The sequence below is a fragment of the Stegostoma tigrinum genome, chromosome 22 (genome assembly GCF_030684315.1).
Source record: "Stegostoma tigrinum isolate sSteTig4 chromosome 22, sSteTig4.hap1, whole genome shotgun sequence".
Taxonomy (NCBI): Eukaryota; Metazoa; Chordata; class Chondrichthyes; order Orectolobiformes; family Stegostomatidae; genus Stegostoma; species Stegostoma tigrinum.
The window spans coordinates 16,939,358-16,957,238 of NC_081375.1; the positions used below are offsets into that span (position 1 = coordinate 16,939,358).

Here is a 17,881-nt window from a genome sequence, read left to right on the forward strand (position 1 = left end):
AGATTTTTTAAAAACACTTATTTGTACAGTTTTACCATTCCTTCTGTGAAGTAATTTTTCGCAGTTCAATGTAATCAATTCAGGCAGAAAAGAAAGTCATGACCTGTTCTGACAACAGTTAAGGAATCGTATAGCCTTGGGAATCTTTTAAAAAATAACCTCCATGCAATCTTCATTGCTTTTCCTTAGATTCTACTTCATAATTACTGGCTGCTTATACCTTCTTAGGTTAAGTAAAAAATGGGTCCCATCTTCATAAATTAAGAATTCGGAACCTATATATTGGCACTAAAATGTTTTATACCTTAAACAAGCAGGGAATTGTGTGTGGGATAGGCCTGGGCATCTGTGAGGCCACCACAGGAATATGTTTGTTCCATCAGAGTAATGAGAATTCAGAATCAGGAATTGAAGGAGAACCCTGTGGTCACACATGTCGTCATGTCATCTTTTGAAATCCAAGTGTGAGTTCCACAGTTCTTCATTTCACCTTGAATGGATTGACAAAATATAATGAAGGATATCAGGGCCTTGTTCCATGTTTATTTAAAATTGTTTGTCTATTTGAGTATGATTTGGTAGACCATAGATGCTGACCACTGCAAGAGTTGGAACTTGGTAAAACTTCCTGCTATGATTTGATTTGCAGGACTAAGGCTTTGTTTAAACATTGCTTCGTTATGGCACTGTCTCCAAGCTTCAGCTGACCTCCTACTCAGGGATCATTCTTAAAGCTAAGCAAGACTGCGAATGCCACAGACACTAACAACCTCCGCTGATTTCCTACCCTAGTAGTTCTGATACCAAATGCAATAAAAAGACTATTTTTGTCTCCCATAATCAAGTTGCTATTTCTTCCTCCACTTTCACTCCTACACTCTGCAATGGAGATTGTGATCTGCTAATGATCCCTCCTACATTTTCTGGACTCAGATTCTTTATCCTGTCTGACTTATATGCTTTCTCAACTACACAGCATCCGCTACCTACTCCGTTCTCCTGCCCTAAATCCTTGAATCTTGTCTCAACTGGGCAATGTTGCTGGGCAACATGGCTCTCTTTATCTGGTATTTCCAACTGAAACCAGTTTCACAGCCTCGAGGAATCCTACTCTACCTTTTGTCTATTTTTAACTATCTTATATCTCAACTCCCTGACCTAGTTGTGTATTTATCTCCCAAAATATGTTCTGAAAATCCCTACACCCAGGTTCTATCTTGTTCATAGTACTAAGTGCCTCAGTTAATTATCCCCATTACTTTGCTAATCATACTGATCCTTCTTGGCTTTTCCATTTTAGTTAGCAGTGAGCTTTTCCCTTGATTGGGGTTACTTCTCTCCTTGAAGTCCCTTTCACCCTAATGTTGTTCTTCTCTTCAGCACATCCATACCTAATGAGCTTTACCACTTGCTCCTGTGATCACCAAAATAGACTTCTCACCTTTCAACTTGATATCTTCAGTGTCATGCTTGTCTGCTTTTTCATTAGGGATGCTGCTACTCCAGGCTCACAGTTATTACATCACTCTGCAAGAAATCTATTAATAAGGACTTCATTAGCTACATTGCAACACAGCAATTGTCAGGTAAACCTCTTTAAATTTAGGCTAAAATTAAGAGAGTCGAATGACTTCTAAGTCCAGCCTGATAACATGCCTGGCCAAGTCAAGGGTGCAGCTGATCAAAGTGGGATGTTATCACAGAGATAGTAGGAATGCAGATGCTGGAAAATGCGAGATAACAAGGTCTAGAGCTGGATGAACACAATAGGCTGAGGAGAGAGGCTGACGTTTCGGGCCTAGACCCTTCTTCAGAAATGAGCCGAAACATCAACCTTCCTGCTCCTCTGATGTTGCTTGGCCTGCTGTGTTCATCCAGCTCTACACCTTGTTATCTGTGATGTTATCACAATAGGCAACAAAAGGCAAATGCAGCTGTGTAAACAGTAGATAGATTTTGCTGACTCCATGTGACAATGAAAGAGGAAAAGAAGAGTAAATGGTGTGCCCCGACAGAGAGGATGCAGGTTCTTTGCAAGTTGCCCAAGCTGGATTGGAGGAGACATCTCTAGTCGAGATTGCTGTGGGACATGTGTCCTGGCATGCCTGGAAGAAACATTAGGCCTGGCTTTACTACTGAACGCATTTGGGAAAACTCCAAAAATTGGAGACACTCACTTGAAATTATAACACAGCGAAATGAGACAGTAAGAACTCACTGGAAGTTACTGTGATGTGTCCATGAAGGACTGTAATTTGACAGAGAATGCATTGTGTGGTAACTATAAAAGAGGAATGTTCCTTTCTTTAGTATTAACATAAAATAGTGTTAATTATGTATTTTTTAGTCATTTGTTGTAGTAAAAATCTTACTGTGCAATCTTGTCATCCTTTTTTAGCTATTAACTGGAACTTTCGTCCCTTCCGCAATTAGAACAGCTATTCTTTGTCAACGTTTCTAAATTAGTGGTGTGTTGCATGTATTTTGACATATATTAATGACATCTAGCTTCAACTCCCTGTCTGTTCCATCAATCCAAAGGTTATTGTCAGAACCTTCAACTGCCAAACTGATGTGCAGATCTAAATTAGTGAAAATGCCCTATAGCTTGGCAAACCTCAAATTATTCTTTTGGAATCCCGCATAAAATCTGTTTGTTGTAGTGCTGGATGAACACAGTAGGCCAAGAAGCATCTTGGGAGCAGGAAAGCTGATGTTTCAGGCCTAGACCCTTCATAAGACATGGGGAAGGGGAAGAGGGTTCTGAAATAAATAGGGAGAGAGGGGGAGGCAGATTACTGCACCTCCCAGTTGCGAACCATTTCAACTCCCCCTCCCATTTCTCAGATGACATGTCCATCCTGGGCCTCCTGCAGTGCCACAACAATGCCACTCAAAGATTGCAGGAACAGCAGCTCATTCCACTTGGGATCTCTGCAGCCCGATGGTATCAATGTGGATTTCACAAACTTAAATCTCCCCTCCCCCTACTGCATCCCAAAACCAGCCCATCTCGTCCCTGCCTCCATGCCCTGTTCTTTCTCCCACCTATCCCCGCCTCTCACCTCAAGCTACTCCTCCATTTCCTACCTACTAACCACATCCTATCCCCTTGACTTGTCTGTCCTCTTGAGACTGACCTATCTCCCCACTACCTCCCTATCTACACTCACCTTTACAGGCTCCATCCCCGCCTCTTTAACCTGTCTGTCTCCTCTCCACCTATCTTCTCCTCTATCCATCTTCGATCCGCCTCGCCCTCTCTCCCTATTTATTTCAGAACGCTCTTCCTCTCTCCTATTTCTGATGAAGAGTCTAGGCCCGAAAGGTCAGTTTTCCTGCTCCTAGGCCTGCTGTGTTTATCCAGCTCCACACCTTGTTATCTCGGATTCTCCAGCATCTGCAGTTCCTATTACCTCTGATAAAATCTGTTTGTTGCTGACTTTGACTCCCAAGTTGGCATTGCAAGGCACTCAAAGTATTTTGGCATACTGCTTAACTTAAAGTTCATTTGCTTATTGCAGATCTCTATCACTAAGATCACATTTTCACTTTTTTTTCCACAGGATGTCAAGTCACTGGATTGGCCAATTTTTATTACTCATCCCTAGTTGCCCTTAAGGTGGTGGTGAGCTGCCGCCTTTAACCACTGCAATCAATGGGAGAGAGTGGGGGTATGCATACATCCATGGTACTGTGAGGGAGGGAATTCTAGGATTTTGACCTAGTGATAGGGAAGGAAAGCAATATTACTGCAATCAAGTCAGGATAGTGTGGGACTTAGAGGGGAACTTGCAGGTGGCGGTGTTTCTATGCATCTTCCAGGTCATCAAGGTCAGACAGTCAGAGGTATACAGCAAGGAAACTGACCCTTCGCTCCAAATCGTCCATGCTGACCAGATAGCCTATATAAATCTAGTCCCATTTGTCAGCATTTAGCCCATATCCCTCTCCCTTCCTATTCATGTACTCATCCCAGATGCCTTTTAAATGTTGTAAGCATACCTGCCTCCAGCACTTCCTCTGTCAGTTTGTTCCATACATACACCACAATCTTTCACACAGAGTCACCACTTAGGTCCCCCGTATACCTTTTCCCCTCTCAACTTAAACCTAAGCCCTCTAGTTTTTGATTACCCCACTCTAGGGTAAAGCCCTTGCCGGTTTAACCTATCCATGCCCCTCACGATTTTATAAACCTCTATTAGGTCACTCCTCAGCCTCCGATGCTCCAGAGAAAATAGCCCCAGACTATTCAGCCTCTCCCTATAGCTCAAACCATCCAACCCCAGTAACATCTTTGTAAATCTTCTCTGAACCCTTAAGTTTCACAACATCCTTCATATGGAAGGGAGACCAGAATTGCATGGGTTGGCAGGTGCTATGTAAAAATTCTTAGCAAGTTGATAGTATATTTGCCCCTGTACCTTTATGATGAAATCTCATGAACTCTTGGAGGTTTTGTTTCTTGAAAACATTTTTGCATATTTCCCTGAAACCGCTTTCTTTCAATCCATTCAAAATATCACAGCCCGCAACATGTCCACACCCATACTTTCTAATGCCTTCCATCACTCATCTCCTTTGCTGACTTTGTACCTGAGTGCAACTCAAATTCTAAATCTTGCCTCTTTCCTATACCGCACTAATTCACTGATTTCTTGGCTCCCATAAATGCTTCTAGCAATAGGCCTGCCCTCAAACCGATTCTATTATTGGCAATTCTTAGTAAATCTTTTAACTGTTCCTTACCCTTGCCTTTTCCTTCGTTGTATCCCAGCAAACCTCAAAATCTTCCTCCTTCTTCATTTCCTTGGTTCCCTTTTCCATTTCTCCTTCTCAATGATAGTGTGTTGTCCTCAATAACTGGTCCAGCTCCCGCTCAAATGCTATAAAGCCCTGTACAATTCTGAAGGGGAGTCATGGAACTCAAAACATTAACTTTGTTCTGCTCGGGACAAAAATGCTAGACCTAAGATCCTCAAGCTCTGTTTTTATTTCAGATCTCCAGAAACCATTTTGCATTCACTTTCTTCGTTATGTTGAAGTGTGTTGAATATTGCATTTCAATTTTTTTGCAGTAATAGGTAATAAAATTGTCTCTCATTCACTCAAAAATAACTTTGGAATTGGACTCTTTTGGTTTAAAACAGTTAACTACAATTTAATAGAGGTATAAAAGCCATCTCCTGAAATCAATGTATTGTAATTGACCAAGGGAGGTTTTAATAGAGGGGAGATCATTTCCTTTCCTCACCTGGTTGTGACATGAGGTGCAGGAAAGAAAATCAAGCTAAAATAAAATCAAAGAACTGTGGGTCCTGGAAATCTGAAACAAAAAGTGCTGAAGAAGCTCATCAGTCTGGGAGCATCTATAGAGAGAAAGACAGTTAGTGTTTGTCCATTGCTCCTTTGTCCAAAAATCACACTGTTGCCCAAATTAAGACAGAATTTTTTAAAAAGAAAATTAAGAATGTACATTTGTCACATAAAGGAAGTAAAAGCCTCTTTAACATTTGCACCAGGTGCCATCTCAACACAAACTGTATTGCTTAACATTTGGCTTTGTAAAGTTAATCTTGTTGCATGAAAATGAAAAATGTCTCCCTCTTGTGCTTCTCTGAATATAGTGCACGATGGTTTATTTTTTTTTCCAGGATTACTGCCTTAATGTGTTTTTTTTAAATTCATTCATGGAATGTAAGTATTGCTGGCTAGACGAGTTTTTATTAGCCATTTCTAATTGCCCTTGAGAAGGTGGTGAGGAGCATGCTAATTGAACTGCTTCAGAAAATGGGGGGGCAGGTATAAACCTATAATGCTGCCAGGAAGGAAATTCCAGGATTTGAGCCACTGACAATGAAAAAAAAAACAGTATATTTCCAAATCAGACTGTTAGGTGGTTGGAAGGGAACTTGTAAGTGGTGGTGAGGCTCCCATGAAACTGATACCCTTATAGGTCATAGAAGTTGCACAGAGGTAGTGATGGAAGTACTGTCTAAGATTTGGGTGAGTTACTGCAATATATCTTACAAATAGAAATACTGCTGCTTCCACTTTGCTTCAGTGATGAGCGAATAAATGTTGAAGGTGGTGGATAGGGGCCAATTAAACAGCTGATTTTTCCTGGATTGTGTCAAGGTTCTTGAGTATCGTCAGAGCTGCAGCCATCCAGACAAGTATTTCAGCACAGTCCTGGCTCACGCATATTGGTTGTTGCATAGGCTTCTGGAAGACAGGAGATGATTCACTTGTCACAGAATTCCCAGCCTCTGATTTGTCTTGTAGCCACAGTAGTTTTGTGAGCAGTCAATGGTAAACTTCAAAATGCTGATAGTTGGGTTTTCAATGGTGATAATATCATTGAATGCCTAGCAGTGATGGTTAGATTCTCTCCTGTTGGAGATGGTCATTGTCTGGGACTTGAGTGAAGTGAATGTTCATTGCTGTTTATCAGCCCAATATGGAATATTGTCAAGGATTTGGTCTGTTTGGACATGGACTGTTCCAGTATCTTGAGGAGCTGTGAGAGGTGCTGTTCATTATGCAATCAGAAAACATGCCTTGCTATGATGAGGCAATGGGCGTTGATGAAGCAGCTGAAGATGGCTGGGCCTAGGACCCTAGCTTGAGGAACTCCTCTAGTTGTGTCCTGGAGCTGAGATCACTGACCTCCAACAATGATAACGATCTTCACTTGTGCTGGAAATAACTCCAATCAACAGAGAGATTTTACCCCGTAATCCTTCAACTTCGGTTTGGTTAGGGATCGTTCTTGATGCACTCAGTTAAATACTACCTTGATGTCTAGAGCAGTCACCCCCATTTTCCCTTCTGTTTTGCTCTTTTGTCCATGTTTGGACCAAGTAATGAGGTCCGAAGCTGTGTGGGCCTAGTGGAACCCAAACTGAGTATCAGTAAGCAGGTTGTTGTTGTTGCTGAGGAAGTATTCTTTGATATTACTACAAATTACACGTTCCATCATATTGCTGATGATTGACAGTAGCCCGATGGTACAGCAGTTGGAGAAATCATATTTGTCTTGTTTCTGTGCCCAGGTATATGCTATCCAATGTTCCACATTGTTGGGTGGATGCAAATGTTGTGACTGTACTGGAATGTCTGTACTGCTAGGTCTGGAGCACAAGGCTTTAGAACTGTTATTAGAATGTCATCTGGGTCCATAGCATTTGCAGCAGCTCATGTCTTCAGCTGCTACTTTATATACATAGAGTGAATTGAATTGTCTGAAGGCTTGCATCTACAATGCTGGGAACTCCAGGAGGATGAGATGGATTATCCACTTGGCACTGCTAGCAGAAGATGCTTGTAAATGTTTCATGCTTATCTTTTGGGCTGATGTGCCAGGCTCCCCCATTATTGATGGTGATATTTATGCAGACTTTCTTCATTGAATAAATTGTCCACCGTTATTCATAATTGGATGTGGCAGGACTGCAGAGATGAAATCAGATTTCTTAGTTGTGGGATCACTTAGACTTTATAGCCTGCTGCTCACATTGCTTAGTATGCAAGTAGTCCTGTCTTGTAACTGTACCAGGTTGACATCTCATTTTTAGGTAGGCCTGGTGCTACTCCTGGCATGTACTCCTCCATTGTTCACTGAACTAGGATTGATCTCCTGAATTGATAGAAATGGTAAAGTGGGGGATATGCCAGGCCATGAGGTTACAGATTGTGGCCGAATTTAATTGTGTTGCTGTTGATGGTCCACTGCACTTCGTGGATGGCAATCTTAAGCTGCTAAATCGGTTTGAAATTTATCCATACAGCATGATGGTAGGACCACACAACAAAACGTAATCTCAATGTGGCAGCAGGACTTTGTCTCCACAATGACTGTTCAGTGCTCACTCCTATGTCATGTCATGGATGGATGCATCAACTAACAGATAGACTGGAGAAGATGAGGTCAAGTAAACTTTTGTCTCTTGTCGATTCCCTCACCACCTTTTGCCTGTCCAAATGTGCCAGCTATGTCTTTTAGGACTCAGCCAGCTTAGTCAGCAATGGTGCTCAGCGTATCCCCTACTTTGCCAATTCAGGGGATCAATCTAGTTCAAAGAAGAGTGCAGGAGGGCACGCCAGGAACAGCACCAGTGGGCATTGAATTCCTTCACCTCGAGCATATCTGTGCCATTTCCACCCCCAATGTTTCTTCTACCCAGTGTTCAACATAGAGGAGTACTGCTTCATCAGTACATGATAATTAATAGGATGTCTCCTTTCCTATGTTTGACCTGATGCCATGAGACTTCATTTTGTTCAAAGTTAATGTTGAGGACTCACAGGGCAAGTCCCTTCTGACCATACAGCTCTGCTGTCACTTCTGTGATGGTGGTATCTGGAACATTGTTTGTAAACTGCGATGCCATGAGAATGGCTATGTCAGACTGTTTCTTTACAGCAGGTTAGCATAACACCACTCCCAATCTTGGCACAAACCCTGAGATTTCAGTGATGAGGATTTTGTAGGATCAATAATGTGGCATGTGGTATCACCAATTCTGGTGCCTTGGACAATGTCAAGTAGTCTGTCTGGTCTCATTCCTTTTAATCGGATTTGGTAATTGTTAGATACAACTGAGTAGTTGACTAGGCCACTTCAGAGCATAGTTAAGAGTCAACCACATTATTGTGGACGTGGAGTCACAAACAGACCAGACCAATGAGTGTGGCAGATATTTCCTGCTCTAAAAGGGCAATAGGATTTTCACAATAATCAAAGTAGTTGCATGGTCACCATTATAGTAACTTACAATTCCAGAACTCAAATTTCACCATTTGCCATGGTGGGATTCAATCCATTGTGTCGGTTACTCAAAGTGTCAATAGTATTACTCCATGTGTTGTTTTGACAGTGAAAGAGGTTTATCTAATGGCATTACCTCAAATTAAATTCACTTTGTCAGACAACCTACAACTCTCTAGTCTCCATCCTACTGAGCTTTATTCTCTTGCAGCATGACATGTCAAGGGAAACATGCCACAGTACATCCACATGATGTAGCCTGAGTCCAGATACACAAGTGCTTGTGATTGTACTATGCATATGTAAATAACAGCAGCTGCAGTCAAAGTTAATTGAGTTGACGAACTGCACTTCTATATCATTTTTTTAATCAAATTATTCTCACCGATTCATTCCATTTCCATTTTCTTTTATTTCTCATTGTTCCTTAAATTACTTCACAATAAAAATTTACTTTCCTGTATTTCTTGGGTATGTGTTTTCCTTCCTAAACACATCTGTTTCACATGGAGTAGCTTTACTGTTTGGTTCCTCTTCTATACAGTTTGCTTTAAGTAAGCAAAATGCTGTTCTCCATTATTTACTTCACTGTAAACAAATTTCTTCAGTAAAAATCTTAAATTGCCAAATGTTGCTGTTTGGCAACAATGTTCTTGCTACTGTTCACATTTTGGTCCCCATGACTTTCCTGCATTATAGAAGTATTCCCAGCAGGAGAGGAGCCGAAAAAGACAATCACTGCCAGTTCTCCAATGCTGCTCTTGGTCTTATCACTAGGAGCCTTTCTTATCAGATCTTTACACAGTTCCCCACTTTTTCTGATGCAGGACCAAACCCACTGATCATTCATTTTCCAACCAACCACAGGATCAGAAATATTAAGTTACTTGTTGAGAAAAGGCTGAATAGAACAAAATCCAGCTTTATATGTATTTTGTTAAACTGAAAATCACGTTGGCACTTGCTGTTTTTCTTTCATGCAGATGGAACGGTGTTTTGAGCTAATGACTACCTTCTATGTCCACAGCATGAGTTAATGGAGGAGAATAAGGACTAAGAGTAAATTATATAGCCCTACTCAACAAGCTCCACTATTCAATAAGATCAGAGCTCACCTACTTAAATTTCCACCTTTTCTGAACTTACCTTTGTTAATGGTGAAGAAGAGGTGTGGAGTACTTCGTCAACAAGAACCCCTGAAATCTTCTTGCACAGGAGAGGGCCTTTGGATCACCATGTTTGTGCTGGACAGTCCAACTACCTAGCTGATTCCCATCTTCCTGTATGAGATGCTCAGCTTTGCAGGTCACAGCTCTTCCAGTAGACATCCATGATGACAGTGTATAGAGTGATAGCTGATCTATGGCTATCACACTTATGTTAGCTCCCACAGCACAAATGTGAGATGTTGGGCACACAGTGCTGAAGAACTCCATGCATTTTTATTTCAGCTGTTGGTACTTACATATGTAAAGTACAGTCACAGATATTTGTGTATCTGAACACAACCTAAGCAACTTGGATGTACTATGGCGTGCTTCCCTCAACATGTCATGCTTCAAGGGAGCAGAGCTCATTAAGATGGGGACTGGGACATTTACATACATTTTGAATCAACCTGTTCATAGATGTTAATAAAGACCTCCGGAGCAGGTGGAACTTGAACCCAGACCTCCTGGTCTAGAGACAGGGACACTGTAACTGCACCACAGGACAGTTCCAGATCCCGGCAATGACCACCCGAATCTTCTCTTTAATATTTTCAAATCAGCCTGTTCGGAGATGTTATGACCACATCTCTGGAGCAGGTGGGATCTGAACCCAGATCTCTTGGCTCAGTGATAAAGACATTACCATGGAACATCACTGCACGAGGCCTCCAGCAGCTCAGTCTTCCAGCAGATTACACTACCTAGCCCAAAGCTTTATACGAACCATGATATGCTCTTCTTATTACAAGCATGTTCCTTAGAAGCATATCACACATTTGCTGAGAGACATAACATGACAATCCAAATATTTTTACAAAAAAAGTCTTCAGAGTTTCTGCCGCTACCAACCCTCCCAGCAGTGAGCCGAGGTTCCTCAGGATCAGGTCCTTACCACCTTCTGGGTGAAAAAATGTGACCACAGTCTCATCAGCCAATGCTATCATATAGTAAGTTGCCAGTTGTCTGTACCAAAAAGCATTCAAAAATAAAAAAAAATGAAAAAAAAACACATTTTATAGATTCAGGAGTGGACCTTTTATTTCTGAATGACTATCAGGCATATTCAGATTGTGATTTCCTGAGGAAATTTTTGCAAGCGCAGCTTTCAACATTTTTTGTGGTTACGGTCACGAGTTGCCCATGTTGAATTACATTTTGAATATAGGAAAAACTATCGAATCAAATCCAACTAAATTACAGCACTTTCATTTATGTTTTTACATAATATTAACATTTCAACAGGAAACACAATCCAGTAGCTTCTCATTTTTCTGCAGTCCAGGTTTAAACATTTAATTGTGTTTTACTTTGCAATGGCTGTACTTTCATAAATGTGTCCACAATGAATCCCTTACAAGAGGACTTTTTTGCTGAGGTTTTTAAAAATTGTTTTATTTCTCAGCCATAGCAGTATGACACCACTGTGTGGTGACGGATAGCTAACAGCCTCTTAAGGCAGTAATTAGTTCCACTCAAGTGGAACAATTAACTTATAACCTTAATTTTCCCATGTGCATGAAAATATGATAATAAAATCAGTGTAGCTAGGCATTACTGATGTTTTCGGTATTGAATTTAATTGGGAAAAACAAATTTGAGATGGTGCATGAATCACACCTCTAGTTAGGTACAGAGTGCTACTACTGTAACTGCCTGGATAACTGGGATATTTCATAGATCTATAATTACCTGAAATTAGATAAACTGCCAAATTATGCAAGTAAATAATGATCCAGTACTGTCCATTATTTGACATTACAAACATATTTAATAATTACTATAGTCAAACATGTAGAGAATAACATATTGGTTCAAAAGGTTTTCCCTTCTTTCTGACACCTCAGGTTCCCATTTTGGTTCCGGAATGCCACGTGAAATTCTGAATTCCCTAATTTCAGAAGCTGTGAACAGATTTGTTGGAGAACTTTATGTACCAGTCCAATTACCCAAATGAGTGGAAAAGCCTCAATCCATTAAATAAAAGACTGACTATTATTTCTACAACATAATTAAAATACATTTGTACCACTAACTGGACTAGTGTAGTTAACATCTTAATTGAATACAATGGTGTGTAATGTTCTTTTCAAATCTTGATTTATGCTCATAAAGTTGACTGGTAAGAAAGTGTTTAATTGTGGTTATTTGGCAGCCATTATGTCACTACATAAGCACCTTATTAGAGATTTGTTGAAGATCATTTTAGTTTCACTCTCTTGATAGTTGAAAGGTGCAGGGTATGTGTAAAAGCTTTAATATTGGCTTTGATTTTAACCAGACCATTGTCATGGCAACAACTTAGATTGTGCTGTTTCCTTCTTTATTGCTCCTTTGGAAATTTTGCTTTTTAAATGCAGTCTGTATGTGGGTAGAAATAGCTACCTTGCTCCCCAGCTGAACATTAGTTGCAATCAATTTTCACGTTTGCAGCTACAGGTATGTTTTTGGAAAACATGCAACAGCAGAATGCGAATAATTGCATATTGTTTAACCTTCGTTGCACGGATGATTCCAACAACTCACCAGTTTAGGGCATTTCAATTACGTCCTTATCAGACCAGATAGCATAGCACACTAAATTCACAGAAAATGGCTCATTTCTGCCTCACCCTTAAGATCTTGCCACTAATATTACGAAAAGGGATCTATGAAGCGTTTTCTTGTGTAAACCCTGCTGTTTAACAAGAGACCTTGACGTCACATCGGAGAATTTGCAAGTGGTTATTTTTTAATATGCAGTTTTCTATGTAAAATGCAATACGAAGCAGTGTAAATAAGAAACGTGGTTCTCAAGAATACCAGTACACTGCCACTGAAAATAATAAGTAATTCTAAGTAAACAGGAACACGTACCGGCCTGGGCACACTGTCCCGAACTGCATGGTACGAAACCAAACCCTGCACAAGTCTCTATGCAAAGCAACAAAAGGCACGGGATTGAAATAACACTGGCAATTGAAACGAGAGTACAGTTGACATTTATGAATACTTGTGCCTCTATGCTGAGGTCTGAACTCTGGACTGGATTGTGTTGGGCATCTCCTGCATTCCCAGGCAACAACTGTGTTTAAAATGTTAACTGGTACATTTTTTCGATTTTATTTTTAAAAAAAAGAACATTTTGAAACGTAACGCGCTGCAGCTGCAAGTATATTACATGAAAGGTTCTCCCCCAGTTTGAAATAAAGTTCCTTCTAAATGTGGACTACAATTCCCATAATGCTTTCTTCTCAAGCAGGAAGAACGTGATGACACGCTGAGAAGTTTGGAGCTGGTGAACTCAGCTCCGGCCGATCATGTAGCTGCAGCTCCGTAATTACCGAACAGCTTTTTGCATTTGCAAATCTTCCGCTGTTTGCAGCTTGCTTCCGAGTTATGCAAACGGCCATTCCCTCTGCATTGCTCGCAGCTGCAAAATAATCGCTCAGGGTTCCCAGGTGGATGAAAATTGGGAGGCAGCAAGCTTTTGCATCTTTGTTGCAAAGCTGAAAAGGCAAAGTCTTTTGTGATCCCCTCCCCCTCCCCTCCCAGCAGGGGGAAAAAAGAAAAAAAATGTCGCTGTCAAAAGGAGGTAAGGTTTGCACAGATATATGGAGCGATATTTGGGTAGAATGCAAAACGACCTGTGCTTAATGCAAAATGCAATGGTGCACCTTGAGCTTTGCAATGCCAGTGCTAAGTTTCAAGGCTTGCAGAGCTGATTGCATTTCCTGTTTTAGCTGAACACACTGAATTTGCATTTTGCAGACAGAGGATCCTGAGGCTGGATTTTGCTGTTCAGCTGGTCACTGACGTATTTGCATTCCGATTACTGAGCTCAGGGTGCTTTTTTGCAAACAGATCGAGGTGCTAATATATTACGTAAAGGGGGTCAGCGTTTAAATGCGTTGAATCCATGAGGAACTGCACGCTACCGTAATTTGCATTGGAAGCGTTTCTTTTGAAACCGATTTAAATGTATTAATTTAGCACAAACATGCAGTCCGTCGAAACAAAAAGTCGAAATGCATCAGTCAAATACGAAATTGCAATTAAAGTCATTTAAAAATTTGCAAAATAAATCGACAAATACTTACGTTTCGATTGAAGTACACGCCGCTATGAATAATATATTTGCATATCGAATTCTAAACTTGACCAGAAGTGTCTTTTCATGGATTGCGTTAATATTAGTGATTGTTCGTCACTTGTAACACTCTGGCATGGATTTTGCAGAGAAGCAAAAATCAGGATGCTAATATTAGACTTCGGCACTTTGTCAAACATGGAAAAATGTTCATATGTCTGTGTGAATTGACCATTTATCGCCTCCAACTCACAAAGGCTGGAAGCATCTGTCGCCGCCAGCAATTCAATGACACCAGCCCCGCAATGGCTAGCGTTGGAACTCTGGTGGTGGCCCATTCACAATCGCAGCCTCTGGACACCTTTCAGTGACTCCTTTTATTTGAAAAGAAGCCTTTTAGTCACAAGTCACCTTCGGGCGTTTGAAAGTAGCGCTTGCTTTGCATAATTACCCGCATCCATGAACAAATCCCACCACCTCTTTATTATTTGTTCTCAGGATGTTTGTGATAGGAGTGAACAAGGTTCTATTGTTTTTTATTTGAAGTGTTCGCAGCAAACTCCGAATGGGAGGCGCAGTAAGGCACAATTTACACAGTAATAGCGTACTTAGCCCAGGTCCAGACTGATAATCTTTGTTCGCAATTCTTGCAGTGTCTTTCAAGTGAAGTTCAGTGCCAGATTTTACCAGCTTTGGAATTTGTGGGACTTTTGTTTCAAGACCATTTAATTACTATATGTGAACCCACTGAAAGGACGGTGGTGACATATTTCCTTGTTACTGTACTGAATTACGGGTTATGTTCCCCCGCCCGTTTTGTTTTGCTTCAACTCCCATTAGGATGCCATTTACTATTATGTGACTGAGCCTGCGACTTTGGATCATCCGGAGAAGGCATTCCTGCCTCAAGCGGAGTCATCTCAACTTTAAATCCAAAGGTTAAAGACGGAATTATCAGTGTTGGGAAAGGTGTTGGATGTTATTGATCATTAGGAGTGACAAAGTTTTCAGAGCTATCTAAGATATTGCATAGTTTATTAAAACGATCGTGAAATTTGGTAACAAAAACAGAAGTTGCTGGAAAAGCCTAGCATTGTCCGGCACCATCTGTAAGGAGAAATCGGAGTGAACGCTTCGGGTCCACGCTTGACTGCTGAGCTTTTCCAGCAGCTTCTGTTTTTTATCTCTGATTTACAGCATTCGCGGTGCTTCTGGTTTTCATGAAATTTGTAACACTTGGATGACCCGTAATAGGCTTAAACCCCAAACTTGTCTTTTTGCACTTGCGTCTTTCACATCCACTGGATATCCTCATTCATGCCACAGCCAACTAGACAATGACAAAACGTAGTCAGTGTTGTTAAAATAGGCTCGCAGATCGGCCAGTTTACGCACAAATCCTTCTAAACTACAGTCGGATAAATGATCAATAATGGGTCTTGATAATCATGGTTGAGGAATTAATTTTGCCTAATCTTTTAAAAGTTTTTTAAAAATAGGTTTTATTTAATTGGATGATTGCATTTTTCAACCTGTAATTTGTAGTAACATAATTGACACAAATGGGATTGGAGAGTTTGAGCTACAGGGAGAGACTGAATAGGCTGGGGCTATTTTCCCTGGAGGGTCACAGGTTGAGAGGTCACTTTATGGAGGTTTATAAAATTATGAGGGGCATAGATAGGGTGAGTAGCCAAGGTTTTTTTTCCCCAGGGTAGAGGAGTCCAAAATTAGAGGGCATAGGTTTAAGGTGAGAAAGGAAAGATTTAAAAGGGATCACTTTTTCATGCAGAGGGCGGAAAGTGTATTGAATGAACTGCCAGAGGAAGTGGTGGAGGCTGTTACAATTGCAACATTTAAAAGGCAATTGGATGGACATGCGAATAGGAAGGATTTAGAGAGCTATTGGCCAAATGCTGGCAAATGAGACTAGATTAATTTAGGATATCCGGTCGGCATGGATAAGTTGGACCGAAAGGACTGTTTCCATGCTGTACAACTGTATGACTCTAAATGTTGAAAATGCTGAAGACCTCTCAACCTCTGACCGTCCAGGGAAAATAGCCCCAGCCTATTCAGTCTCTCCCTGTAGCTCAAACTCTCCAATCCCATTTGTGTCAATTATGTTACCACAAATTACAGGTTGAAAAATGCAATCATCTAAATCATCCAATTAAATAAAATCTATTTTTAAAAAACTTTTAAAAGATTAGGCAAAATTAATTCCTCAACCATGATTATCAAGACCCATTATTGATCATTTATCCGATTGTAGTTTAGAGGGATTTGTGCGTAAACTGGCTGATCTGCGAGCCTATTTTAACAACACTGACTACGTTTTGACATTCTCTAGTTGGGGGTGGCATGGATTAGGATATCCAGTGGAAATGAAAGATTTTGCAAAAGTGCAAAAAGACAGGTTTGGGGTTTAAGCCTATTACGAGGTATCTAAGTGTTACAAATTTCGTGAAAACCAGAAGCACCGCGGATGCTGTAAATCAGAGACAAAAAAAAGTCTGGTGGCATCTGTGGGGAGAGAGAAAGACAGATCGAGTTAATGTTTCAAGTCTGGCCTGGCACTTCAGGTTTTCAGCATCAACAGTGTTTTTCCTTGATTTGAGTGATGTCATTGAGCCTGATGCATATCTCCATTGGGAAATACATCCAGGTGTTTGTGCACATTCGATGGCCTTGTGGAAGTAGCTGATGGAAATTAGTTTGTAACATAATAATGAGGAAACCGTTGTAATACATTTAAACATGGTATCAACATGTTTGCATAGTTCCAGGCTTTACTGAAAGCTCTAACTAACATTAATAACATTTTTATTTCTATGCCACCTTAACCTTATCAGAGCTATATTTTGGCTGAAAAGTGCAGTGTTCGGAAACTGAATTGCATACTAAATTCCATTTAGTTAATGGAGGTGATGATTGACACTAATTTAGTTTTCTCAATTAGTAAAACCATTCAGGACAATCGTACTTCAAATTTAATGTAAAAAAAGCCCACTTATGTTAATTATAATTTTAGAACATAGAACATTACAGCACAGTACAGGCCCTTTGGCCCTCGATGTTGTGCCGACCTGTCATACCGATCTGAAGCCCATCTAACCTACACTATTCCATGTATGTCCATATGCTTATCCAGTGATGACTTAAATGTACCTAAAGTTGGCGAATCTACTACCGTTGCAGGCAAAGCGTTCCATTCCCTTCCTACTCTCTGAGTAATTTTGTCACACTATATTTGAAGGGGTCCTAATGATAAGTTCCTGGAAGCGATTATTTGATTTATTTTCTTTTCTGTGTATTTGTGGCAACTTTTGCACCAAATTTTTATATCAAAGCTGAAATATATTTGTCTTGTGCTTTTAGGTCATTGGCTCTCTTCTGCCCTCTGTAGTAGCATTATTTTCATTTTCTTGAAGGAATATTCTTCCAGTAAATGCTTTGTTACATAATTTATAGTTGTACTAAATGCAATGATCGAAATCTTGGAAAAATTCATGAGTTAGACTTTACTTCTATAAATATTAAGATGAGAACTAAAATCCTTCAGGAAAATCTTATTGAACTGAGTTGCCAATAAGTGGCCGTGTTGTGTGTATCCATGGTGAGGGAACATGCAACTTCATGGTGCAGACAGTGGGTGGTTGTAGCTGTTAACACATTATAGCCCCTTTCAGATAGTAGTACTCTTTTCAGTACTGTTATTTAAACACAGGTTTATGCTTGAAGGTCTTAACGTAGCCTTTTAAACAACCTAGGTTAGTTTTGAAACAATCGTGTCACATCTACACAGTAAGCCTGTGCATGTGGTTATGA

General features: G+C 40.4%; 1 protein-coding gene and 1 long non-coding RNA gene across 4 annotated transcripts in view; one reads left to right on the forward strand and one right to left on the reverse strand.

The window, feature by feature from the left end:
- Nucleotides 1-337: 337 nt before the first annotated feature.
- LOC125463841 (uncharacterized) lies at nt 338-14,306 on the reverse strand. The gene is made up of 3 exons (XR_007249921.2): nt 14,061-14,306; nt 1,442-1,538; nt 338-490 (listed from the first exon to the last, which is right to left on the reverse strand). It is a non-coding gene; the product is annotated as an uncharacterized LOC125463841 (long non-coding RNA).
- Nucleotides 13,270-17,881, forward strand: part of LOC125463840 (dual specificity mitogen-activated protein kinase kinase 6) — a 116,454-nt gene continuing 111,842 nt past the window's right edge. For 2 of the 3 annotated variants that reach the window (XM_048555604.2, XM_059653673.1), the window contains exon 1: nt 13,270-13,555. In XM_048555604.2, coding sequence (XP_048411561.1) covers nt 13,537-13,555 — 19 coding nt within the window. In that variant the 5' untranslated portion in view covers nt 13,270-13,536. Of the gene's footprint in view, nt 13,556-14,918; nt 14,989-17,881 lie in introns of those variants that run through there. The other variant, XM_048555605.2, reaches the window with a different exon arrangement.